Below are 27,751 nucleotides of genomic sequence, written 5' to 3' on the forward strand. Positions count from 1 at the left end.
CCCCACCCAGCCCTGGCCCTGGTGCCCCCACACCTCATTGTAGTCCAGCGAGGAGTCATTGCAGAGGGCACAGATGGTGGCCAGCTCCACCAGCCCGTCGTACTGCCCGCACTGCACCGGCTGCTCGTCCTTCAGGCTGCGGGCAGAAAACAACCCCAACAGCCTTACACCAGCTCACAGCTCCAAATGCAGTTTGCTCACCTGAAGATCTCTTCTAGAGGGGTATACAGCCTATATATCACTCTTGTAAAAGTGGAAGCAAAAGCCCAGTTAAAGCCCCAGGGCTGGCAATAAATCCTCAGGTTCAGATTTTGTACTTTATTAAACGGGGCAGGACTAAATTGCAAATAAAATATCACAGGAGGCAAATAAATTCTGGAAGTGGCCCAGAATAAGAGGGGTTGCAGAGCAATTCAAAAGAGCAGGCAGGGATTGCTCACAAGCTGATGATGAAGGTGATGGACCAGAAAAGGGGCAAAGAAATTCTTGTTAGCATCCACCCCCTCAGGGATTTCCATTTGCTTTTAATCCAGAGGAGCAGTGGCATCAGCAGCAAGTCCCTTCTCCTCCCTGTGATGCTCTTCACACTCCATAGAGAACTCAAGGGAGCATTTAGGAGCAGCAGAGAGCTTTAATAGCTGCACTGCTGTGACTGCTTCCAAGCATGTGGTGAACTGTGATCTTTGCTTCCTAAATAGCAGCTCTTTGCTATGGAAAGGAGCAGCCCTGAACACTCCAGGCAAGCCAGATGCTTCTCCTCGCCTGGTGGTAGGAATGGTAGCAGTGGTTTTGAGGGAAATAAAAAATGATCCTGGTTCCAGCAGAGGTAACTGCAGGTTAGAGCTGTATAAACCCAGCCGGTCATCTGCTGGCTGGAAAAATAATTTGTCAGGCATTTACTAGGATCAGCTTATTCCACTGCTGGTTCCCAATGGAAAGAACATTTTGGAGCCGTTGTTACAGCTCAGGAGCGGAAAACACGGAGCAGCCAAGAAAATCTGAAAAATCTGTTTGCTGAGGGAGATGAAGCCGCACTGGGCTGTGAGTGGGAAGGGAGATCCACTGCTCCTGCCCAGAGATGCTGCCCGGCCCTGGGCTCACAGGAAGGGACAGTGGGTGGAGGAGAAAGCTGTGGACACACCAGGCATGGCTTTTGCAGCGTGTGATCCCTTGGATATTGCTGGGGAGGGATGGGAGTTACAACCCCATCATCAGCAGTCCCTGCATGGAGCCAGGTGAGACCCATGTGCTGGGAAAGCCAAAGTGAAGGTGCTGTGTGAGCAAACCCAAGGTCCAGCATGAAATATCCCCCTGCCAAGGCCAGGTTAAAGCAAACAAGCATTTCAGTCCCACCAGCCCTGGGGGAAGGGAGGGTTCTCTCTGTGACACCTCAGCAAGCCCACACACCCCTCTCGATGCACAGTACAGGCACAGGGCTAAAGCAAAACTCAAGAGCAACACAAATTTTTGCAGACCAACACAGTGGCTCTGAATGCAGTCCCCACAGGATAGGGGACACTGAGCTTCAGAGGTTGGCAGGCACAAGTTCAGCCCCCTGGTCCTCCTCAATTTTAATTGAAATGCACTGATTGACACCAGCTTATGACTTGGCTCAGTTTTTAATGGAGATTCCTAGCCAAGGATCAAATTGGCTCTATAAATATTCATGAAATTAAGTCTGTGGCTGAGATGAATTACAGCTGCTCCACGGATGAGCAGAAGGGACCATGGTGACAAATGTGTCTGGGATCACTGAGCAAAGCAAAGGGGAGCAGAGAGTGCTCCCACCACCAGCTGAGCTTCTCATCTGCCTTCTTCCCAGACTTTGCCACACTGGGGGCCACCACCTCCTCCCAAAGGAACAGGAATAAATAAATACAACAGCAGAAAACCCCATGTGTGCGATAACACTTCAGGGAAAAGCCCCCAGCTTCCACTCCCTGCCCTCGGCTGCAGCTCTGCAAAGCCCTGAGGCACACTCTGCCATCAGCAGGATCGTGCCCTGGGCACACCAGCCACGGGAGCCATCCCTGCTGTGCACACTGGGCTCAGGGAGCACTTTCCTTGTGGGGTTTCAGCTCTTTGCAAGTCCCCTTGACCAGTGGCTGCTGGCTCCTAGACAAGCTGCACTCTGCTCGGGGCAGGGACAAGTCACTGGTCAGAATCCAAACTGTGCAGGCTCCAGAAATATGGAGAGTCATCACTTCCTGCAAAAAGCCTTGTGCATCACCACTCCTACATTTGTCATCTTCTCTGGTTCACAGGTGGGCTTGTTTTATTGGGATTGCTAACAAAGGGAGAGCCAGGCATGAGGAAGCCCCTTTGCTGAGTAATGGGAAGGCAGAGCCAGGGTGAGCAAATCAAGTGGGGCAGGAGCTGAATGTGAGGGACAGCGAAACAACTGCCCTGCTCCCCATGAAGAGCAGAGTGTAGTCAATCACCCAACACTTGCAAGCCCAGCGTGGCCAAAAGACAGTGCCCAGCGAGTATCCCCACGGGCAGGACTGCAAATCACCATGGAAAATCCTCCTTCCACCCCCAGCCGTGGCCATGAACCAAACCCTCCCATCTTCCCCCAGCTGAGCTGCCAGCCCAGGGCCACCCTGTGTCCCTGTGAAGGGGAGGGGACCCTCACTCACATCTGTCCCTCGGGGGCATAGGTGGAGCCGGTGATGTTGAACTCGTGCAGGCTGCACTGGGTGCCCTCCACCTTCTCCATGATGAACATCTGCCAGGAGGAGAGGTGGAAACAGAGCATTAGGCAGCAATTTTTTGGTACAGCCCTCGTGCCCAGCCTGGAAAGCCACCAGCTGGCTCAGGCCCATCCCTGCTCAGCCACTCCTGGCTGTCCCCAAATCCTTCCAGCTCTCCTCTGCCTTTTTCATGTTTGCCTCCTCCAGCTCTTTCCTTCCCTAGGAGAGGAGAGACACAGAGCTCCTAAGAAGGTGCCTGTGTTTTTCTTGGAGCAGAAGGGTCAAGGTTTCCACTCCTGCCCTGGAAAGCCTCTGCAGGGCAGGATCTGAGCAGCTGCCCCTGCCACCCCTTCCCAGCCAGCTCTCAGCCACCAGCCTTGTGCCCTCCTGGGATCACAGCTCAGCTCAGCAGTAAAACCCCAGTGAGCCATGAAAGTCCCCCACACTCTATTTTTAGTGATTTCTGCCTTTCAAAATCCTTCCAGTTTCTCTTTTGCTGCTATCATGAGACAAATCCCTCAAACTTTAAAATAAAACTAAAATTCCTCTCTCCCCAAGCTCTCCTTGTCCCCATCCAGCACAGCCCACCTTTGAGGGCAGCATCCCCTGGGAACAAGAGCAGGGCCTGACCCCAGCCAAGGAGACAGCTCAGAGATGCTCGTTTCTGTTTCTCGTTATTTATGACCCACATTGAAGCCAAAAAGCAACACAATAAACAAGTAAATAAGTAAGTAAATAAATAAAACTGGTTTGGCAAATGCATTTCCCTGGCTGCAGGGAGAAGCCAGGATTTAGTTTAGCTGCAGGGAAGTGCTGCTTTCCTCAGCTCCAGAAAGCAGGTGCAGGGAAAACTGTCCCACTCTAACCTGTCTCAAAAGAATTGTTTTTTCTCTATTTCTTTTCCTCTGGTTATTTGAGTTGCTCCCCAGGAGAGGGAAGCAACAGATGCTGGAGAAATCAGCAGGCATCACTCAGCTCCAGAGATGAAACATCTCTGGTTACCACCCACTTCTCTGCCTTCCACGTTTCCTCTGGCAACAATTCTCCCTATTTTACAGGTTTAGGCAAATCAAAGGAGCAGGTTCAAAGCACACATCTCCTGTGTGGGAAATTCTGAGCCCAAAACAACCTCGCTGTGGCTTCCCAGCTATTTGCAGGTATCCTGTTCATTGGGTTAATGCCCTCAGCTCCTTTCCCAAGGCCCATCATGAAGGCCCTTCAGCATCCCTGAAAGGTTTGGGAGGAAATAACGAGCCAAAGTGCTGCAGAGGAGGTGTCTCAGGTAGTCTGGAGGCACTGGGCTCCTCTGGCAGTGAGTGTAAACTCAATAAGATCAAAACCACATCCTATTTCCTTTGGTAAAACGCCCCCAGAGATGACAGACCCAGAACCTGTGCTGAGGCACCCAGTCTGAGACAACAACAAAAGGAACCTTTGAGGGCTAAGCACCTGTCATCTTTTTTTGAGACATCCAATGCTATCAGCCTTCCAGAGATCCAGAATCTCCTGGCCTCTTCAGAAAATGGACTCCTGGAACACCAACCAGACTAATTTAAAAAAGCTGAACGCACCCACCCCAGCCACTGATGGGTTTGCCTGATATGGGCCTGTTTGTTTTCAAATGCTCATGGCTACAAAACAATTATTACTTTCACAATAGCGTCTTTCTTATTAAAAAAGGGAAAAGGGAAATAAAAAAAAAAACACCCAAAACATTCCAAGCTCTTTATTTTTCCATCCCTTGAAAAAAAAGAAAAAAAAGGTGCTACACAACCCACAGCAACCAGGGGTTATATCAAATTTCCTGCTGCTCCCAGCTTGCGTGACTGGCCAAGCATGGGGGCAGCCAGGGCAGTACAGAGGTTTCCATGTGATCAGAGCATCACAGAATGGTTTGGGTTGGAAGGGACATTAAAGCTCATCTCATCCCACCCCCTGCCCATGGCAGGGACACCTTCCACCATCCAACCTGGCCTTGAGCATTTCCAGGGATGCAGAGGCAGCCACAGCTGCTCTGGGCACCCTGTGCCAGAGCCTGCCCACCCTCACAGGGAACAATTCCCTCCTCATATCTAATCTAAATCTCTTCTCCTTCCGTGTGAGGCCATTGCCCCTTGTCCTGCTGCTCCAGACCCTTGTCCAAAGTCCCTCTCCAGCTCTCTTGGAGCCCCTGGAGGCACTGGACAGGGCTCTGGGGTCTTCCTGGAGCCTTCTCTTCTCCAGGCTGAACAGCCCAGCTCTCAGCCTGTCGATGTTCTGGCAGATTTCCAGGCTGAGAAGTGGGCAGGTTTGTGGGCAGAGGAAAGAGTCCAGAGGAAATAGCAGCAGTGTCTTAAGCAATTAAGAGCAGAACTGAAGTTTCCATCACAAAAAATAATAAAGAAAAAATCAGGAGCAATAGAAGGAGGTGGGAATGCTGCATGGGTGCAGCTCAGCTGTGGGGTCTAAGGGGGCTGCCTAAGAGTGCTGCTCTCTGGGTCCCCTCCAGCACCCTACTCCCAGCCCACATCTCTGCTTTGGGTTTTGATTTTCGAACGCCACCTTCCTGTAAAATCAAGGTAGGGTGCATAAAAGGGTGCTGCAAGTTTTAGGAGAGTGATTTAAATATGTGAGAGCAGAGAAGGATAAATATGTGAGATGCTTCCATGTCCCTTCTCCTCCTGCCAGGCTCCCACTGCTCCATGGTTATTTCATGGTTGGGAGGAGGCTGCTGCTGGTTCCTCCATGCCCTGGGCTGGGGGTGATGGTGATCCCAGAGACCCCCAGTAGTGACACAAACCACAGATTTACTCTCATTTACTAAGTGGGTTTGTGGCTTTCTTACCGTAACCTTGGGTGGACTTGAGGTCAGAACAAAAGTACCAAAATCTGAGCTATCCTGGGTGGACAAAGTCCTCAGCAGAAAGCACCTCATTTTGGGTGGCTTTGGGGGACACAGATTCACCCCTGCTGACCACCTGGGGCCCAGAGACACAGCACAGCTCTTGAAACCCAGCTGAGGATTCGACACCAGACCTGAAACCCTTCAAGAGTCACTTCACAGCTCAGCAGACCTGATGCCAGCAGTGAGACAGTGAGCAGGTCCTGCTCAGCAGCAGGCCCTGCAGCCCAATTAATGGGCAAATTAATGAAATCACACTCAATTAATACATTTTCCCAGGTTATTGATAGGGATTTCTGGCTCTTCACCCCCATGGCTGAGTGTTTGGCACAGGAGCGTGTCCCGGACACGCCAACAGCAGCCCAGCACAAATATTTACCCACCTGCCACTCACAGGGCCCTGGCAGCCCCGTCCTGCCCACGTCAGCACGGGAATCCCTGTCCATTAAACATTAACAGCCCTGGCTGGGTGCCCTGGGGCCAGCCCTTCTCCCAGTACTGTGCCCTGCGAGCCAGGATCCAGCCAAGTGAATAAACAGATACTGGAATGAGGCTATGGGGAGATGGGCTGGAGGATACTTTGACTTTTTAACTGAATTATTTATTTTTTTGGGGGGGAAAGTCACTGAGTTCATTCTGCAAACAACTGATGCCAAAACCCTTGTATGCCACTGCCCCACTCTGTCCCACTCCCTGCCCCAGTATCACCATCCTGACTCCTGTGACTGTGCCACACTGCAGGGGATGGTGACACTTCTTCTCCAAGTTCAAAGAGCAGACCCTCTGCTAGGAAGTGGTTTGGGAAGGCATGGTCACTCCTCCTTTCTCCCCCTGCAGTGGCCAGAGCCCAGGAGACCCCAAGCACCCTGTCCCTGCTTCGCTGCATCACTGGCTCTGAAAATGGGGTTGGTGGGAACCTCCTCCTCATCCAGACATGGGCAGTTTGCTCCCTGCTTTGTTCCAGCCCTGTTCTGTATCATCCACAGGGCAGAAGTACCAGACATTTCCATTCATCTGCAGTTTGTGCTGGGCTAAGCAGTGGCCAAAGCCTGTGGCCAGTTTGCAGCACTGTCACAGCTTCCCACCACACTATCTGCGTGTCAGACAGGAGGGAGGCTGGCCAGGTCCCTTTTTTCCCACAGCAACACATTTTCCAAGGTTCTCCTATAAAAACAACACGCCAAAGCCATGCAAAAAGCTTTCCTGACACTCATGGATTAACGGGAAAACTGAGAAGTGCTCAGATGGTCCAGGCTTTCCTAACAGGTCACCTCTCCACATGGCCAGTCATGTGGGAGCAAAACGCTCTGGTAGACGAGGAGCCTTCAACTCTTCACCAAACCAACTCAGGGCTCCCTTCATCAGAAATGCTTTTCATGGGTCCAGGCTTTAAAATTTTGCATGGTCCAGGATTTCTCACTGGTCAGGTTGAAAACAGGGGGAAAAGAGCAAGAGAGCAGAGGGGGCTGATTGCACTGGCATCTCCAGGAGCTCTGTCTCAGTGCCACATCCCAGCAGGAAGAAACATTCCCTGGAAAGAGACCCCTGAAATGGGACTGCAACACAGCACCTCCACAAGGGTGTGCCAATAAAAGTGAGTTTTCTAATGACACCCAAGCCAAGAGAAGCCCTGATCCTTACTGACCCTGTCTGGGGATCCTCAGGGCTTCTTCCTCCCTGCTCACCCCCACATTGCTAACAGGACACGACTCTGGTGAGGATACAGAGCCCACCACCACAGGATGGGATGCCCTTCAGCACCTCCCCTGCACCCCCAGACCCCAAGCCCAGCCGGCTCTCACCCGGCACACAGACATCTGGTTGGTGGTGAGGGTGCCGGTCTTGTCGGAGCAGATGACGGAGGTGCAGCCCAGGGTCTCCACCGAGGGCAGGCTGCGGACGATGGCGTTTTTCTTGGCCATGCGGCGCGTGCCCAGCGCCAGGCAGGTGGTGATGACGGCCGGGAGGCCCTCGGGAATGGCGGCCACCGCCAGCGCCACCGAAATCTTGAAATAGTAAATGGCACCCCGGAACCAGGAGCCGCCGTGCACGGGGTCGCTGAAGTGGCTGATGTTGATGACCCAGACGGCGATGCACACCAGGAAGATGACTTTGGAGAGCTGCTGGCTGAACTCATCCAGCTTCTGCTGCAAGGGTGTCTTCTCAGGCTCGGTCTCCACCATCTGGTTTCGGATCTTCCCGATCTCGGTGTACACCCCTGTCGCAATAACGATCCCTACGGCCTTCCCAGCTGCAATGTTGGTGCCCTGGGAGGGGAGGAAAGGAGCAGAGTGGATATGTGGGCACGAAACCTCTTGGGTTGAGCAGGGAAATGGGTTGCTCATTGTGAAAGGAGAACATGAGGTCTTGCTTAAAGGGAAAATGGGACATCTTGGGTTTTTATATAAACCCACCCTAAGGAGCAGGAGAGCCCTTCCTGAGAGTTGTAACCCCTCGAGGACTTGACTTCTGCCTGAGAAGAACATGAGAGAGGAGGAAACCCAAATTTGCAGTAGCTCCAGGCTCAACCACAAACCTCTTCCCCCATCCATAATGCATCCTACCTGATGGGAAAAAAAAGTGCTTTGAGATTGCCCAAGGTATTTAAAGGCCTTATGTGCCACAGCCCAAATGAAATCCAAATGAAGCAGGTTCTTATTTTTATGGATTTGGGGCTCTTTTTATGGATTCAGGTCTTATGCAGGCACTGCCTTTCTCTGCTCAGAGATTTCCCACATCCAGCAGCCTCTGCACTTTGGAAAACCACAGGAGAGGTGGAGACAGGTGTGAGGGACTTACAGAGAAAAGCATGTTCTTCTTGTCCTGGTTGACAGCCCGGGGATCAGGGATGGGGTCAGCATGTTTGATCACCGACACAGACTCCCCTGCCAAGGCAAGAAAGGAGAGATGGATCACCCATGTTCCCTCTCCAGCCTCAGCTCATCCCTGTTCCAAGCCTGCATCACACACCCCACAGCGCTCTAGAGCAGCACTTTGCCCCCAAACCACCCAAACACCCACCATGGGGATGTCAAACCCCACATGCCACTCAGGAGAGCCCCAGGCTTTGTGTTCTGCAGGAAGGATACCCAAGCACCAGACCATGCCATGACTTTGAGGATCTGGGAAGGTCCAAGCATCATCTAAATCTTGCTCTCCCACCCTTTCCCATCCCAGCAAAGCACTTATCCCAGCATCAGTCCCAAAATCTGCCTCCAGGAAGACAGCAGAAGGAGCCTGCCCCTGCTCCGTGAGGCCCCCACACACCTGTGAGGATGGACTGGTCGACCCGCAGGGTGGTGGAGCGGATTTCGATGATCCGGATGTCTGCTGGCACCTTGTCACCAACTGCAAGGACAAGAGCAGAGCAGCTCTGTCAGGTGGCACTGGCAGCACCCAACACCTCAGGAATGGGGACAGCAAACCCCAAACTGAGACCAACCATGTGCAGGTGCACAGCAGCACCCAGCCCAGAGCAATGAGGGGCCCAGCCCCTGGCAAAGGGTCCTGCACTGGGATACCTCATTTCTGCATTTAAAGCTTTGTTAAAGCTTTATTTTGTCTGTCTGTGATTTACAAGTCTGACCCCAGCCAAGCCCTGGTGGTGCCCTGCCTGCTGTGCTGCATCCCCTTCCCCACCATGTTCCTGTCTCTCCTCTTCTCTGCAAAATCCCCCTGCACCCCCACCTTGCCTCTTTCCTGCAAAAAAACCAGAACATCCCTAGGTTGAAGCAATCTGAGCTTCCTAATGCCAGTCTTAACCCTGCTTCAGGTTCCTCTGGGCTGACTGGAAGCTGCTAACAGTGGAAAATCTCCAGAGTCCACCACAAACAACCATCCCTGGCTCTCCTGGCATGGCACAGTGGGCACAGGTGAACACTGCCCCATCCACTGCCAGCCACCCAACACCACCCTCTAAGGCACCAGTGCTTCCTTGAAAAAACACTTTTAAAATGCTTTTCTCGCTGAGTTTCTTCCTCCTGCTCCCTTATCAGCTGGGCACAACCCCACTCCGAGGCTGTGGAAACACTGAGGCCGAGGGATCCCTGGCTCCCAGCTCCTCACATCCATTACACAACACTGCTGGCTTGGCTGCTAACGATGCTCTCAAATCCCAGACTTTAACGAGCGCTTCCTCCCGGGGCTCGTAAACCCCCCCAGTGCAGCAGGAGGGGGCTGGCACTGCTCCACCACCCAGCCAGTTATTCCAGCTGCAGATCCCAACCCTCCAGGATGCAGCAGCAGCCTCTGCCATCCAGCCAGACCTGCCCTGCTCCCTGTCACAGCCAGCTGGGGGACACTGAGCTGGGGGGTGACAGCACAGACCTCCCCAGAACATCCACTTCATGCACAGACTCGAACTCTGCATCTGTTCAAGGGGGCTGGAGCATCTTAGAGGGAGCAAAGAGCTTAGAGGGACTTGCAAACATGAGCTAAACCTGCAGAGGAAGACTCTTGCAACATGCAGGGGCAGAGAGAGCCCTGGTGCCACAGAGGTGCCACTTGCACAGTGCTTTATTATCCCACGGCATGGAACAGACCTGGCCCAGCCATCAGCCAGGTACTGACCCCGTGCTGATCCCCCAGCACCACAAGTGTCCCAAGAGAAAGAGAGGAAAACAGGAGGACACTGCCTGGCCATGGCCACTGGCACTGCCTGAGCACCACAGCAATCAATGGAGCTGCCAAAGAGATGCTCTGCCTGTGCTTTTTGGGAAAGGCAAAAGCTGCCTGCACCAGGACTCACCTCCATGGCCTTGTCACAACAGGGCAAAACTCAGCTGGGCTTAAGCAGCCTGCCAGCTTCCAGCCACCCCCCTCCTTGTCTCAGCATAACAGGTTTCCTGCTCTCTGCTGCCAAATTTAGTGCATTTGCACATGCAAACAGCAGCCAGTCCTGCCTGCCTGTGCTGTCACACATCCAGGGCATCACCTGGATGTCCACCCCAGTTTCAAAGCTTTTCCTCCTGGTGTGCTTTCCTATCAGGCACCTGACAGCACCACTTCCTATAACCTCCTAAACCCATAATTTCCTAATAATTTGCAAAACCCCTACAGAGAGCTCAGCTCTTTCCATTCCAGTCTCAATGTTGATTGTTCCATTAAAAAGTAATATTGGACTGTTGATAGGCAGGCATTTGATTTGGGGAAAGATGGCAGAATTTTATAAATAATTCATTAATTTAATTAAAGGCCAGGTCAGCAGCCGGACTGCATTGTCAGAGCTGGCTTGGGAGTGCTGCCAGCTCACCCAGCTGAGGATCTGGCTGGCCTGAACCTCCCTCCATAATTTTTGTACTCATCTCCCAGCTGAAGCCCAACTAGAAGACATAAATAACAGCAAGCTGGCTGGGCACAGGAGGGATTGCAGCATGTTTCCACCAGCAGGGCCACGAGGAGGAAAGGAGAGGATTTAGTTTTGTGACTCTGGGGATTTACAGCATCATTTTAGGAAGAAACAAAACGGAATAATTGGAATGCATCCTCCTCAGCTCTGCTGGGGCAGGCAGCAGACCCCCAGGCAAGCTCTGCTGAGTGCACAGCTCCAACAGAAGGGCTGGGGGGTACAACCCACCCTGAGGAAAAAGCACCCTGCAGTTCATCCCCCCTGCCTCTTGACAGCCAGCCCCAGCTCCCAGGGAAGCCCTGCAGCAGCACCCAGCACTGGCCCTTCACCCACACCCTGCCCAGGGATGAGCATGGGAGAGCCAGTTCCAGAAAGAGGGAATCTTGGCGGAAAATGGAAAGTTCTCCTAGCTCTTCCAGAAAAAGGGGAAACCCTCCCGAGACACAAAACCTGCGTCAGAAATGGATACTTTTATTCTCTTTTCTGATGTTCTCTACTGCCTGATGCTCAGGCAAAGCCTTGGCAGGCTGAAGAGCCTCAGGTTTGGGGGGACCCCCCTGGCCAGTGGCACCTCCCCATCTGACCCCATGGCCTGGGGTGATGGTCCCCTACCTGCCACCTCCACGATGTCCCCAGGGACGATGTCGCGGGCGCGGATCCGCTGCACCCCGCTGCGGTCGGCGCGGATCACCTTCCCCATCTCAGGCTCGTACTCCTTCAGGGCCTCGATGGCACTCTCAGCATTTCTCTCCTGCAAGCAGAGAGGAGCAGAGCTGCTGGTGCCAGCAGGCTCCTTCCCCACCCCCTGCAAACCCAAACCCCAGCCCTGGCTTTGGAATCCATTTACACCATGGATGGGACAAGCACCATGTCCTCTTCAGCCTCTGCAAAATGATTCCTGCTGGTTTAAACCACACCAGATCCTGGATGTTTCCTGGACCTTTGGGACTGATCATCTCCTTCTTGGTTTGGGAAGCAGCATATCCCAACCAACTGTATCTGTTCCCATCCAGCAACCACCCCTCAGATTAATAAATGGCCTTATAGTGAATGAATAGATACAAAAGAGGAGCTCCACTGGCTGAAGCATTTGCACATCCCCCAGGAGGGACACAGTGAGGTGAGGGGCACTGTGGCTTTCTGCTGGGCAGAGCAAAACCTTCCCTTGGAAAATGCGTTTGGCCCCGGCCCAGGAGACAAGCGGTTTTTGCCTGGATAACTGCAAGATAAGCTCCAGCCTGCAAGAATTATCAAAGGAAGACTGAAAGAATGAGCCAAGAGGCAGCCAGCAACTGAGCACAGCTGCAGGGGCATGGGGAAACATGGCCAGTGTGAAAATTGAACCTTTGAAAAATGAGTTTCCAAGGGGGTGAAGCAAGCAGAGCTTTGGATGAAGGATCTCAGGCAGGTGGAGCAGAGATCCCGAGGGCAGGCACGGGGGCTGTGCCTTACCTGCCACACACCCACCACAGCGTTGGCAATCAGGATCATGATAATGACAATGGGCTCCACAAACGCCGTCGTGGTCTCCTCCCCTTCTTCAAACCAGGCCAGGATCTGGTGGCAAGAGAAAAGAAGGAGCACAGTGCGGTTCAAACAAGAGCAGCAGCGTTTTAAGAGGAATGATGGAAACAAGAGCCAAACAACAGGTGTAAAGGAAACAACCTGGAGGTGGCCAGACCCACATGGCTTGGTCAAAGAGTGGAATTGCCATATCCCACTGCAGGAGCCTGCAGTCCTCTGCTGGGATAAGCTGATGCATTGAACAAGTGGGGCTGGAGCAAACAGTCATGCAATGCCTGAATGGGTGTCTGCAGACCCTCTTTGTGTTTAGTGCACCTGTGGGGAGACCATGGCCACGAGCTGATGAATGGGGAGAGCAGGCAGCACGGCAGCATCAGGCATCCCAGGCAGAACACAAATAATCAGTGCAGTAAGAGCAGCTCTGCAGAGCAGGGACTGGGCTTGTGGCTTCAACCACCCTGAGCCCCCTCTCCATCCCACAAAGGCCTCATAAAATAGTACAAATGAAGCACACACACAAATATTTCTGCTCCATTTAACTGCTCATGGACCTGGGCTGTGTCAACAGAGGCACTGGCACAAAGACCTGACCTCTGGCACAGGGCTTCACACCCACCTTGCCTGCCCTCACTTCACTGCATGTTGCTCTGGGAATGTATTAAACCCCACAAGGGACCAGCCTTCCCCCTTATCTACACCTTTGAGATGAGTCACATCTGAAAGGAAGAGCCAGGAGTCTCAGCTTTGCCATCCTACTGCCAAACACTCTTACACTCAAATAAATCAATCTCCAGCACCTTGGTGGGAAACCTCTCCTCACACAGAGCTGCTCTCAAGGCAGAGATTGTGGGCAAAACTGAACTGACAGTTCAGTACTGGGGCACTGCAAAGCAGGCTCAAACCATCAGCCTGGAACAGCCCCATGAAAACAGAAGGCAGCCCAGGGAGTTGTTTGATTTTACTTTTGGATGGATCAGAATTACTGAAAAATCCACCAGTCCCATCTTCAAGCAGTGATATTGCCACTATGCCCTAGAAACCACTGCTCTGCTGCTGCATCTCCTTTGTCCCACAGACACCTGGCCTCCTTTCCTCTCTGGATGTCACCTGAGGCTGTAGGTGCCCCAGAAGGTGCCACCCCCAGCTCTGGGTACTTACAAAGGACAGAAAAGCTGCCATCAAAAGGATGCGGACGAGTAGGTCTTCAAACTGCTCCAGTACCAACTCCCAGAGGGACTTTCCTGGTGGGAAAACATGAAGCCAAGAACAGTCAGTGCTCAAAAAAAATCCCCTAAGACCCACAGAACTGCATCCCTGCTTGCTTCAGGGCTCTGGTGCCCCTTGGCTGTGGGCATTGGTGAGGACACAGCATTGCAGTGGGGGGTTCTCTCTAAAATGAAATGTTTTCTTTTCTGGCACTGCCCTGGTTTTACTTGGGTCTGTTTTTAACTACTCAAACCAAATTCTCTGTGTTTCTGTTCACAGAAGTAGCCTCACCATCACAGGGAAGATCTACTATCAGCCCAGCTTTCTCTGGGATTAAAACCAAGATTAAAAGGCCCCAAAGATTCCTTCTTCCTTGTCCCCAGCACACTCCACCCAGACTCAAGGCATGAACTGCCACCTCCAGCCCATGACTTACCTTCTTCTGCAGGGAGCTCTGTGGGTTTTCATGAACAGCACAAGTAGCACAATACAGCAAAAAAATGATAAAAATAAAAAGATAATTAGTGATTTGGACCCAGACTAGAAATCCCTTCCCTTATGCCCAGCAGTTCACTCAGTATCCCAAAATACAAATTTTTCTGCTCAAATTCCCACATCAGGGCAGTTTGTCCTCAAACTTCTCAATCCAGCACCAAGCAAGCAGCCCTGGAAACATCATTTTCCTGCTGCAAGTGGCTCCAGCAGCATTTATTCCTACACTCAGCCTGCCTAAAAAAATATTCCTCAGGAGCTGCCCTCTCCAAATCCAAGACACAGAAGTCCAACCATCCCATAAAATTCCCTGCCAGAAACCCCATACAGCCCCACTGGGGGCTGTAACTTTCAGACCATATTTCCTATTAATCTGTTGTACTTTACAGCCGGCAACGCTCTAGGAAACAAATCCAAAGCCAATGCTCAGCTGCTCCAAGCTGTCCTCCCAAACCCACCCCAGTGGGTACAGAGCCTCCATCCACACTGCTCCCAGCCAAACCCAAGCCCAGTCACCTGCAGAACCTGAGAGGAACCCCTGGGCTCCCAAGAACCCATCACAGCTTGCCCAAGATCCCCCCATCCCCAGGAGGTGACATTCCCTTGGCATGCACCGACCACTGGATAATGGGATGCCTTAAGAGTTCAGCTTTTCTATTTTCCATGTATTTGTAATCCTGCAATTCTTTAGTGTATAACTCCAGATTCCACCTGTAATGTTTCAACTCACTCTACAGAGTGTGTCAGAGCGAAGTGGCTCTTGTCCTCTCACAGCTAGCTCCTCTCCACCCCCAGCTTCCTCTCCCCAGCCCAGAGAGCCTCCAAAATTAAAAGCAGAAGAGATCTGCTGCTGTTTCCATCCAGACTCCACTTTTAGGGTGCAAGGTAAGAGGGTTAAGGGCAGGCAGGTGCCCTGGGGAGGCAGCTGGGGGTCCCACAGGTCTTGGCTCGGCTGGGGTGCCCCAGGGTGACTTTCCACCCTGAGCAGCCACCCGAAACACCACAGTCCTCTCAGTGCTTCTCCCACACTGTGTTTGCATGAAGAGTGGCAGCTACGCCGTTCACAGAGCTGGGACTTTGCATGAGATCTTGATTAAAGCACTAAAAAAGGTTTCTGTGAACTCAGGAAACACGTGCACTGGGGCAGGCAGCTGAAGCACGGCGGTGGCACGGTGACTACACCGTCACTGCCACCAAACCTCAAACACAGCAATGCTGCTGCAGTCACCTCCCAAACCCCCAAATTTGAGTGCAGCGATACCCTGCTATCAGTGACTCCTTCCATCACTCTTCATGTGCCAGCTCAGCACCAAACACCCAGAGAAAAAGGGCAGAAAGTCACAATAAGTCCACAGTTTTGGGTGTGAACTGATAAAAACCCACTGGAAAACAGGAAGGTTTGGGGCTGGAGCTTCTTCCTGTCACATCCAAAGTCTCACTAGAAATAAGAGGGTTTGCTACTCACCAAACCCCAAGTTTTGTGACACAAAACTTGTGAGCTCTGAGCTTGTCACATCAGGACATCTCTCCTTGCTGTGCCATCACATCAGGTGGTGACATTGGCCAGTACCAGGCTGCAGAGTACCCACACAAGATGCTCTAAGGGCACGAAAGGAGCCCGGCCACCCTGGGCAGACGTGGGGCTGGCGTCGGGTTATTTTAGCAGGAGGTTGATCTCCAGCTCCTGCCAACTCAAACAGAGCTGGCAGCCCACGGGCTGGCGCCTGCAACATGGCAGGGCACGGAAATCAGGTGATGAAAAGGTAAATAAACACTGGTGCCACCCAGGAGCACAAGCACAGGCTGCCCCAGGGCTCTGTGACAGCCTCTGTGTCCCCGGGGAGAGCCGGCCCCGCTTTCCCGGCCAAAGCAAACACTGACTGGGACAGGGCAGGCTGGGGGAGCTTCAAGGAAATGTTTGAGGTCCTCCTGCTGTAACAGGAGCAAAAATCCCTGGAGCACATCCTGAGAGCAGCTGGTGCTTCTCCATCCTGCACTGAGGTACTGCATCCCACTCTGCCCTGGGGGAAAGTGAGGCACAAGGTGATGCTCTCACAGGCCAGCACGTGGCAAAGCAACCCCTGGTGCACATTCAAGTCCAGGGTGCAATCCACAACAGCAAACATCCTGCAGGGTGAACACTGAAATTCCATTTTCCCTCACCATTTCAGGAATTTCCCTTGGATAAAATCAGATTTCCCTCATGTGAAACCCTTCTGCCCCCAGATGATGTGCGAAGAGCATGATGCCCTCTGGGAGAATGATGGTAAGCATCACACCCAGGCCCAGCTTTCTGCTCTAAATTACTTAGTTCAAGTTATATTTCTATGTTGTAATCACTTTTTTTTTTTTTCCCTTGCCTTTAATACCTTTTTCCATATGCAAGGAAAGGGAAATGGATGTGCAAAATAAGGAATGCATCCAATTCCTTTGGACTTTGCTGACAGGCAGTAAAATAGTAGTGAAAAGGGTAAGAAAACCCTAAAACAACCCCAGCTGGGAGAGCAGCTCCTGTCCTGTGACATAAAGCAGGAACCCAGGCAGAGCTGCTCTGGGATCCTTCCAGCATCCCACAAGACACCAGGCATGATAAACTGTTATTTTAACTGGCTGCCTTTCCCATGGGCTGCATGGGAAGGATCCTGGAGGGATCTGCTCTGCCTCATCCCTGGTGACAGCCAGCACTGCACAACACTCCCCAAAAGTGCTGGATTGCATGGCCAGGACAGGCTTTGCCAGGGTGCTTTAACAGCGGGATTTTAAGAGAGATGGGACCACTGGGAGATGTCTTAAAGCATAATTTATTCTTCTACAGCCTCATGAAGGTGTGAGAACATCTTCACCAAATTCACCAGATGTTCATGGTCAGTGGTCACAGGACCACAGGTTACAACTCTTAAAGGTTAATTAGCCAATAAACTATTGCCACAAAAGGATGTTTCTACTTTCACACCAATAATTAATTACTTTGTCTTAGATGTCTTTGCTACAGCGCTTTTAACCAGTCATATAATAACACACAAAACTGTGTGCTACACTTTAAAACTAATTACCTTTATAACTACTTCTAGATCTTAACTTTAAAACTTTAAAACTTTCTACTACCTAGCTTAATGTCTGTCTATCTAAACTATAAACTCACATTCCTGCTTATGGTTTTAAATCTGGAAGTCTTTTCCACGGCCTCAGGTCGAACTCTGTGTTCAAGTCTGCATGCACAGGATTTTGAGGATTTTTTCTGTGTTTGGAATTCCCACACTAACACACACTCAGCCCATAAATCCCACCTGAGGATGGAGCGTGGGGCTGCTCCCCATGCTGGAGGTGAGTGTGAAACCAACCCATTGAGCTGTGTGCCTGGGTGTGTTAGACAAACACCCAGAGCCTAACAGTGCTAACACTCCCTGATGCTCCCAGAGGAATAAACCACAATGATCCAGTGCCTGGCTGTGTATGACAAACCCCTTTTTGCTGCCAGAGCTTCCCAGGCACCGCTGCACCCCTGGAGCTCACCCTGCACCTCCCATCCTGCAGGACTCTGCCCATGTGCCAGGGAAAGGTGCAGCTACAGGGACAGCGCCTGCTTCAGCTTCTGCTCACCCTCTGCCTCTGGGAGCTGAAACTGGACCCACATCCCCACAGCTACCACAGGCTACTGCACCAGGATGGGGGGCAAACACCCCCCAAAGCTCGCCCAGCCTCTTTTTCCTCCAGAAAAGCCCCATATGTTAAACCCAAGCAGCCAGCTGAGACCCAGCAGCGCCAGGGGCTGTCCTGGGGCACCCCCTTGGCAGGGGGGGCACTGACCCCAACCACCCACACATGGAAATCACAGCCCTGGGCAGGCACAGCTGCAGTGAGAGCAGGTGAGCACACAGGACTGCACATTTCCAGCTGTGCCCAGCCTCTGCCACCCAAGGAACGCAGGAAATAACCATAACCCTGCACTAAAAATCACCTCATGGGGGCAGGCACTGGGAGCATCACAGAATGCTTTGGGTTGGAAGGGACCTTAAAGATCATCCTGTTCCAACCCCCTGCTTTGGGCAGGGACACCTTCCACTCGCCCAGGTTGCTCCAAAACCTGGTTTGAGCGCTTCCAGGGATGGGACATCCATCCCCATCCTTGTGCCATGTAGCCACAGCCAAGCTCTGCTTTGTACCACAACCCAAACCCAGAGGATTCAGCCCTTCCCCTGTCCTCCACCACCCCAATGGAGCTGCTCCCAAAGCCATGGGTGGTTTCCTCCTGTGCCTTCCCCTCCAGAGCTCTGGGTGTGCCGTGGGTGGCGAGGCCCTCCAGCCCCAGCACCTTATTTGCCTATGGCCCCACAGCTGCTTTTTCCTGTGTGCCAGGTGAGGTTCACTTACACCAGCGACAGCCACGCATTCAGGGCTGCTTCAAAAGGCATCAGAAAGATAAAATAAACGAGATACAACCCCCCCCTCCCATGGCAAACACTGCTGGTTTGCTGTTCCTGTAATTCCCCAGCGTTCATCCCTGCTCCAGCCGTGCCCTGCACTTTGCAAAAGCCCAGAACTCTTCCAGCTGGGGAATCCACCACCCCAAAAATAAGCAAATTCAGGCCAGCTGGGGATGGCAGCAGCCTGGGCTGGGTGAGTAGCACATGAGGATGGACAGCAGAGGTTTAAGGGCCAGAAACACCCTTGCTGTTTTCCAGGCAATGCTTTAGGGTAAGATGACCCAACGACATCCCTGGGCTGAAGGAAAAGCCACCACCACCATGTCCCACTGTCCAGGGAGGAGGAAACAGGGATTGAGGAAGTGTGGCATCAGACCAATGGTCCGAGAAACAGTGTGAAATAAATAAGGAAAGCCTCTCCCATCCCACTTTAAACTTCCTTTATTCTTGGAAATGGCTCATCCCCAAAATGTTGGGCAGCACAAGCTTCCCTTCACTGCAGTTCAGGGGGTCCATAAACCCTGCCCAGCCCTGAGCATCCTCCTCCCATCCCACAGTGAAAAGCAAATTAGTTCCCTGCCAATATCCCACCTCCTTTCTTTAATTCCAGGAAAATAAGGACAGCAGATTTTGCCCGTTTTGCTCTGAAAAATGAAGCTGCTCACTTGGGCTCATCGCTGCAGTGCCCATGAGGCGTTTGCAAGAATAAAGTCTTGGAGAAACTTAAAGGAAAAACCTTAGAGAAAGAGGACAAGCAATGTCCCCTGTCCCCACCAGCACCCACAGCAGACCCTGGGATCACTTTGGGAGTGGGAGGGAAGGAGGAAACCCATGGCTCCAGCCAGGGTTGGATTATTTGAGCAAACTAAAAGCAGTGGTTTGTTCCCTCCTGCACCAACGCAGTGGAAAGAATTTCCAGCTCCGGCTCCCGGGTGGAAAAGCTAAAAATCTGCATTTAAATAGTAACGGTTTTGGAAAAAGGAGAAAACAAACCAAAACCCCCACAACCACTACAGGAGCTTGAAGAAAATAAAGCCAAAGGTTTGGTAGATTATTTTAGTTTTAGGTTGGGTATTTTTTGCTTCTTCCCACCTCTGCTTCAAGCAGACCCTTTCCATAAGGGCAGGGAAAGGCAAGGGAGTGACTCTGCCTCATCTGGGAACCTTCTGCCGAAATTACCACAACCCCAACCAAGGGACGTGCTGCAACTTCAATATATTCTCTTCTTCCACCCTAGAAATACCCTTTTATTTCCTCTTTTATCACCCTAAGCCTAATTTTTCAGCTAAGTGTTAAGTAAATTGGGAATTTTTGGCCGGTAATGTTTTCTCATTGTTTTGGGCTCTGCTGCAGCCTCCTGCCCTTGGCTCCCCACATCCCTGAGATGCTCAGCTGCCACCCAGAGCCAACCCCCAGAGCCAGCACAGTGATGAAAAAGCCCCAGCCAGGCCAGGGGACAGTGCAGTGGGGGATTTGTACCCCCTCCAGGCACACTGGACAAACTGGCCACTTGCAGAGACTCCAACATGACGAAAATCACATTTTCCTGGCAGTGCTGGGAAGCAGTTTAGGAAAGCAAGGCCAGGGAGATGCAGAGGTGGCAGTGCCAGGAGCCTCAGTGATGCCCCTGCTGCCAGATCAGCTCAGAGAGTGCCCAGCCCCAGCAAGATTCAAACACCCCAGGGGAGGAACCAAAACTGGGCTGAGACCTTCAGCTGAATTTTGGAAGAATTGGGAAAGAACAAGGTGGGGCAGTGTTTGGGATTATTTTTTTTTTTCTAAAAAAAGAGGATTCCCAAAGGATTTTTCCAAAAAATATTTGAGCTGGAAAGACTCCAGGTAAGAAAATGAGACTTTTTCCAAGGAGATGTATTTGATTCTGGAGGAGAGATGCTGATCAGAACACAGCAAATGCTGCTGTGCTCAGTGGAGGAACAAAACTGCCTTCCCAAGGACCAGCTCCAATATCCCTTTACACTGAGACAAGCAACTTCCACGAGGCTGTAAGCAACCATTAAGGATATCACATTTACATGTCTTGGAAAATAAAGCAATAAATAATACAAATAAGTAAGAAACAAAATAATAAATTACATTACAAATGTAACTAAAGTTACTGAAACAAAGCCCCAAACCTGCAGCATCAACTGTAAAAAGGAAAACAGAAACCAAGAAGAACTACAGGATATTACTTTTAAATCCAAACCACATCTTTTCCCCTTCCCTGCCAAGATGAGGAACCTGCTCACCCTGACCCCTCCAAAAGCTGATGTTTGTTTTAATTACTATGTTTTAATCTATATATTTTAATCAATCCTGCTGCCTGCAGCCAGGCCCCAGGGCAGGAACTGTGCATTTATGGATCCTCAAAACCCAGCCTGTGAACTCTGGAGTGGAAATATTCCCTGAATGGATTCAGCTCCATCCTCAGTGTGCTGTGGTCTGGAGGGAGTTGGGTTGGAGTATTTTTTCCATTTGTTTGTTTTCTGTCGTGGCAAACCTGTGGGGAATACCCAAGTTTGAACACAGCATCCCATCCCAATCCATCTCCCGAGATAAATAAAAGCAGGATGATAAAACACATCCAGTGTATCTGCAGGGTGATGATCCCCCAAACCACACAGGTGCTGATGAGCTGCTTTTATCCCCAACTGAGATTATCAATCATTAATTTATTTTGCAGAACTCCTTGCCCCAGATGACCTGCCCCTCCCTTTGCTTTTTCTGGTATCTGTTCTCAGAGAACAGTCTATTTTCAGCAATCCTCTTGGATGGGTTTTCATGGAAAATGAAGTCTACCCAGCTCTTAGTTTGGATTATATCAGAAGAAAAAAATTTCTGTAGGATAGAAAAGATCTGTTTTTCTGGATGGGAAAAAGGGGCAAGTTGGACAATTAACACTTTTCATGGATGAACTGTCTGAGAATCACACACTTCTGTGTAGTTGAAGGAGTCCCTTTCCTGGAACGAGATACTCACAGATCCCTGGAAATGTGAGTCCCTTCTAGGTTTTTTTCATAATCTCCTTCCAAATATTTATAATATCTGTGTGCATGACTGTAAAGATGGAATAGTATATATATATATGTATACATACATTATACCAACATATATTTGTGCATAAGGATAAGATCTTATATATATCTGTACACAGGGATATCTGTGTACAGATATACATATATATTTGTGTGAAATACATATATATATATAATATGTGTATATGTGTATAGATACAGATATTTTGTATATATTATATATACAAGTTATATATTATATGCATATATGTGTATATATAATATATGTGTATATATGTATATAATATATATATATACAGATATACATATATAAATATATATCTGTGTGAAAAAAGGGGAGAATAATTTGAATTATGCTTTATAAACAGAAGGGGAACCCTCTATGAGGCCCAGAGCAGCTCCATCATTTCCCTCTCCCACCCTGCACTGCTGAGCCAGCCTTTTTCACTTTTACTTTTCCACTCACTCCCCACATAATCCTTAATTTAGCTTTTCTGTTGACTTGGGAGGTTGCAAAATGGAAAAAGGAAAGCGCAAACAGGGAGGTAAAGGGAGGGTTATCCCAGGCTGGCCAACTCCAGCCAGGCTGGATTGATGGGAACATCCCTGGGATTCACCCTGAGACCCCGCTCAGCCCCTTGAAATCCCCCTGGAGAAGGAAGCAGGAGAGAGAGAGAATCTCCCCCACCCACACAGACTTCCCAAAAAACAACTGATTTTTATCACCAACAGATGCAAGGGAAACTGTTTCCAAACCAGAAGAAGAAATATCTAAAAGAACAAAAGAAAAACCAAAATAAAAAAAGCCCACAAAACTAAGGAATAGAAAATAAGAAGAAAAAAAAAAAAAAACCACACCAACAACTAAAGAACCAACAAACAAAAAACCAAAAAACCCCACCCAAAAACAAACACCAAACAAAAAAAAAAAAATCCAAACCCTATAATAATTAATTAAATAAAATATACAAAAATAAATATATAATATAAATAAATATATATAATAAGTATATCAATTATATATAATATATAAAATAATATGTAAATATATATTATAGTATATATAATATATAATATATAATATATAATATATAATATAAAATATATATTATATAAAATTTATATATATATAAATAAATATATAAATGGATATAAAGATAATATAATAAATAAATGTAATATATAAATATAAATTAAAAAAACAGATATATAAATATAAACGAAGGAATGGAATGGAATAGAATGGAATAGAATGGAATAGAATAGAATAGAATAGAATAGAATAGAATAGAATAGAATAGAATAGAATAGAATAGAATAGAATAGAATAGAATAGAATAGAATAGAATAGAATAGAATAGAATAGAATAGAATAGAATAGAATAGAATAGAATAGAATAGAATAGAATAGAATAGAATAGAATAGAATAGAATAGAATAATAAAGCCCATATCTAACACAAAAACCCCGGAGCTTTGCATTTGCTCTGAGGACGGCTCCGCCAGCGCTCCAGGGGGTTTCTCCAGAGAGACAAAAAATAAAAACCCCAAAGGAATGCAGCTGTTTTGGGCATTCCCCGCCGCAGGAGGACACGGAGCGGCTGCGGGGCCGCTCCCGGCACAGACCCAGCGCTCGCAGGGACCCCGGGAGGGCGGAGAAACCAGCGCAGGATCCCCGCTCCCAGTACAGCATCCCCGCTCCCAGTACAGGATCCCCGCTCCCAGTACAGGACCCCCGCTCCCAGTACAGGACCCCCGCTCCCAGTACAGGACCCCCGCTCCCCGTACAGAACCCCCGCTCCCAGTACAGGACCCCCGCTCCCAGTACAGAATCCCCGCTCCCAGTACAGAATCCCCGCTCCCAGTACAGAATCCCCGCTCCCAGTGCAGCACCCCCGCTCCCAGTACAGAATCCCCGCTCCCAGTACAGGATCCCCGTTCCCAGTACAGCATCCCCGCTCCCAGTGCAGCATCCCCGCTCCCAGTACAGGATCCCCGCTCCCAGTACAGGATCCCCGCTCCCAGTGCAGCATCCCCGCTCCCAGTGCAGCATCCCCGCTCCCAGTACAGGATCCCCGCTCCCAGTACAGGATCCCCGCTCCCAGTACAGGATCCCCGCTCCCAGTGCAGCATCCCCGCTCCCAGTGCAGCATCCCCGCTCCCAGTACAGGATCCCCGCTCCCAGTACAGGATCCCCGCTCCCAGTACAGGATCCCCGCTCCCAGTACAGCATCCCCGCTCCCAGTACAGGACCCCCGCTCCCAGTACAGCATCCCCGCTCCCAGTACAGGATCCCCGCTCCCAGTACAGAATCCTCGCTCCCAGTACAGGATCCCCGCTCCCAGTGCAGCATCCCCGCTCCCAGTGCAGCATCCCCGCTCCCAGTACAGAATCCTCGCTCCCAGTACAGGATCCCCGCTCCCAGTGCAGCATCCCCGCTCCCAGTACAGGATCCCCGTTCCCAGTGCAGCATCCCCGCTCCCAGTACAGGATCCTCGCTCCCAGTACAGCATCCCCGCTCCCAGTGCAGCATCCCCGCTCCCAGTACACCATCCCCGCTCCCAGTACAGGATCCCCGCTCCCAGTACAGCATCCCCGCTCCCCTCCCGTCCTCCCATCCCCGGAGCGCTCAGATCGCAGGAAACAGCCGGGGCCAAACCCCCGGGCAGAGCCCAGGGGACACAGCGGGAGCGAGGAGCGGATTTCCTGCCCCAAAACATCTCCCGGGACCGCCCCGGGCTGCGCCCTCCTGCTCCACACACGAGGAGCGGATTCTTATTGTCTGCGCTTTATAATCTCCGTAAAGGGTTTTATTTGTTCAAATTATTAAATATTTATTATTATTTATTATATATATTCTATTTATAAATATATATTTATAATATTATAGTTATTATTATTTATTAAATATAAATATTAAATATTTCATGTAAATATATATGTTATATATAATATATAGAATATAATATATATATTGTATATATAAATAGTATATACTACATTGATATGTCTATAATTCTATATTATATATAATATAATATCAATTTTATATTAATATATTTTATATATTTATATTAATATATAAATAATAACTAATATATAAATAATAACTGATGTATAAATAATAACTGATATACATTTTTATTTAGATAATTTTCATTATAAATTTATATATATAAATTACCTTCTTATATACATTTATATATACAAGCTATATATAAATATAAATGTATATAACTATATAGAATATAAATATGTAATGTAAATATATAAATATATATACATATATGAAATGTCAAATGGGATATATATATATATATATAAAAATCTCAGATTGGACATGTTACTCTCAAATGGAGCACATATGTATAATCTCAAATGGGACACATATAGAGTCTCAAATGACAAAAATGTATATAAAATCTCAAATGGGATCTATAAGTGTATATATATGTGTGTGTATATATATATAAGTATATATATGTATATAATGTTATATATATATAGGTGTGTATATATATATATAGTATATATGTGTGTGTGTCTGTGTGTGTCTGTGTATGTATATATCTATACACACACACACACATGTAAATGTATATATAATGTATATATAATCTCAAGTGGGTTCATGTAGGACCAGGGGGTACAAAGCCAGGACCTGCAGCAGCACATCCAGCAGATTTCTGATCATTTCAATTTCAGGAGGAGTTTGATGATCAGAGCAGTGACCCTTAAGTTTAGGACTGCTACAGATCTAGACTTTAACAAGAGGTACAAACGACATTTCAGCTTTCAGCCATCACAGGTCCCAAAGTGATGGCACCACAAGTGCTGAGTGTCCATGGATGTGCTGGACCAGGCAGGGGGGATCACCACCAAACCACAGCCTGACCGCAGCCTCGCCACCTCTGCGGCTCACAAAGAGAAAAGGTTTTTATAGAGTGATAACGAGCAGCCAAACCTCAAAAACTGGGAGGTTCCCACAGCAAACCGGCAAATGTTTGTTATAGACATGAGGTTAATCGCTGGCAAGGATTAATTCAGCATCTCTTCAAAAGAGCAGCACTCTGGACTCATGCGACCTCTCTTTCCAGAGATGGCTGGTTCGACTAAAGCGAGTGACCCACCGAGCCACGGCGTGGAGAGGAGCCATTCCCAGCAATTCCCAGCAATTCCCAGCAATTCCCAGCAATTCCCAGCAATTCCCAGCAATCCTAAGGGGAATAAGGAGCCTCCTGTGCAGCTGCCTGCAGCCCTGCCTGCCAGGGGTTAACCGCCCACGGAGGAGCCTCCGGTGCATGCTCACGTCATGGAAATACTGGAGTAACCACAATTTTCTCTGCTGCTTTTTGGCTCCAGTTTTTTTCAACATTTCTACGCTTCCAGATCTCTGCTACCTGTTTTTCTGTGAGTTACCAACAGCAGCTCCACTGAGCAGCCAGGGATTTTTTTTTTAAAATATAGGTTGTTATTATATTTTCTACTTCCAGTGCTAGCAGCACTGAAATACAAAAAAAGATCATGAGTAACAATAGCACCAAGAAAACAATTATCAGATGCAGAATAATAAATGGGCTGTGGGGTTGGTGCTTTCTGAGTTTTCTGTGTATTAATACTGCCCTGGGTTGGACTGAACCCCCAGACAGCTCTGTCCTTCTGCCACCCACCCACCCAGAGTGGCCACAGGCCCCTTCTCCTCCATCCATCCCTTTCATCCATCCCAGTGCCCCCAGAATCAGCTGTTTCTCCTGCCCAAAGTGCTCCAACTGAGCAGGAAGGGCTGCCTGCATTGCCTCCACCCCATCTGAGATGCCATGGGAGGTCATGAATGTGTTGCTCTTAAATTCTCAGTCCTGCTTTCAACAGCCCTGAAGAAGTTAATGGGGTTGGAGCATCCACTGCCCCCCGAGGTGAGCTTGAGGGACCAAGAGAAGGGTTTTGAGGCTGGTTCAGCCTCAGCAATGCCTCACAGGGAGGAGCCCCTTCCCCAGGACTAAGGCAGCACCAGCTGGGAAAAAGGCACAGCATACAAACACTCAACATCAAGCTCACAGCTTACAAAAAATAACCCTAAAAACACCCCCAACAATATTTTGGAGGGGTATCAGCATCCCAACTGACTCTGCAAGCGCTGCGTGTGGGAGAGAAATCAAAGCTGGCTCCTCCAGAGGTTTAAGCACACGAAAAAGCATCAAACCACCTCATTTTTCAGGACTATGAAAATAGAAGCAGCTCGGGGCTGCAGGAGCCCTGTGAGGTTTCTGATGCCTTTTGATGGCCAGCTCAGATCCCTGCTGTGAATCACAGGACAGCGCAGGGAGCGCTGCTCTCCAGGGAGGTTTTGTGCATGCAGGATCAGGATGGTCTTGAGTGCTTCACAGGGCATCTGTCACCACCAGGAACATCAACCATCTGCTTTCAGTCACTGGAAGTTCCCCTTGCTCTGCTTTGTACCAGAATTTGCAGCCCTCATCAGGGATGCACTGTGGGGTACATGCCAGAGGCATCACCTGTGCCAGGACAGACCCAACCCGCAGCCAGGAGCCTCCTGTTCTCACACCACCCCTTTTCCAGGAGCAGATCAAATGCAGAGTGAAAAGGCAGCAACTTGGATGCTTCTCAAAAATTAAAATTCTCCTTGGGTGGAAGAAAGCAACAGCAACACCAGGCATGGAGTGATGATTTTTACTCCAGAAAAATGGCTTTGAGGGAAGCTGTAGAAAGGAAAATTTACTTGCAACCTAAATATCAATAGGATTTTTCAGGGATTTACCCTGGGGGGAGACAACCACAGAAATGGAACACTTCATATCAGATCTGGAGATAAGAAAAGGTTTAAAACATGCAGAAAGACCAGTGATGCTGAAATGGCAAAGAGCAGAGGTGTCACTGTGGTGATGACAAGTGTGGCTCTAGGATGGCCATAAACTCTTGGCTGGAGCAGGGACTTCAAAAGAGACACCTGAATTACTGAGGAAAAGGATTACCCTGGCAGAAGGGGGGTATTTTGCTGCTATGGTGTTTTTGGAGGACCCATTCCAGCCCCTTACTGGAAGCACATCCCAAACTGGCATCTGGGCATCCACAGTGCCTCCAGCTCCTCTTAAATCAGTGTTTTGCAGCACCAGCTCTACCACCCCTAGCATT

The 27,751-nt window shown here is 49.5% G+C and overlaps 1 protein-coding gene across 1 annotated transcript in view; it reads right to left on the bottom strand.

The window, feature by feature from the left end:
• Window positions 1–27,751, bottom strand: part of ATP2A3 (ATPase sarcoplasmic/endoplasmic reticulum Ca2+ transporting 3) — a 46,931-nt gene that overhangs the window by 14,436 nt on the left and 4,744 nt on the right. Inside the window, exons 2-10 of the mRNA XM_058854317.1 lie at window positions 14,088–14,105; window positions 13,604–13,686; window positions 12,374–12,478; window positions 11,534–11,672; window positions 8,842–8,922; window positions 8,374–8,459; window positions 7,377–7,841; window positions 2,640–2,728; window positions 34–136 (exon numbers count right to left, since the gene is read on the bottom strand). Of these exons, the coding sequence (XP_058710300.1) occupies window positions 34–136; window positions 2,640–2,728; window positions 7,377–7,841; window positions 8,374–8,459; window positions 8,842–8,922; window positions 11,534–11,672; window positions 12,374–12,478; window positions 13,604–13,686; window positions 14,088–14,105 (1,169 nt within the window). The remainder of the gene's footprint in view (window positions 1–33; window positions 137–2,639; window positions 2,729–7,376; window positions 7,842–8,373; window positions 8,460–8,841; window positions 8,923–11,533; window positions 11,673–12,373; window positions 12,479–13,603; window positions 13,687–14,087; window positions 14,106–27,751) is intronic.

This window comes from Poecile atricapillus, chromosome 21, assembly GCF_030490865.1.
Source record: "Poecile atricapillus isolate bPoeAtr1 chromosome 21, bPoeAtr1.hap1, whole genome shotgun sequence".
Classification (NCBI taxonomy): domain Eukaryota; kingdom Metazoa; phylum Chordata; class Aves; order Passeriformes; family Paridae; genus Poecile; species Poecile atricapillus.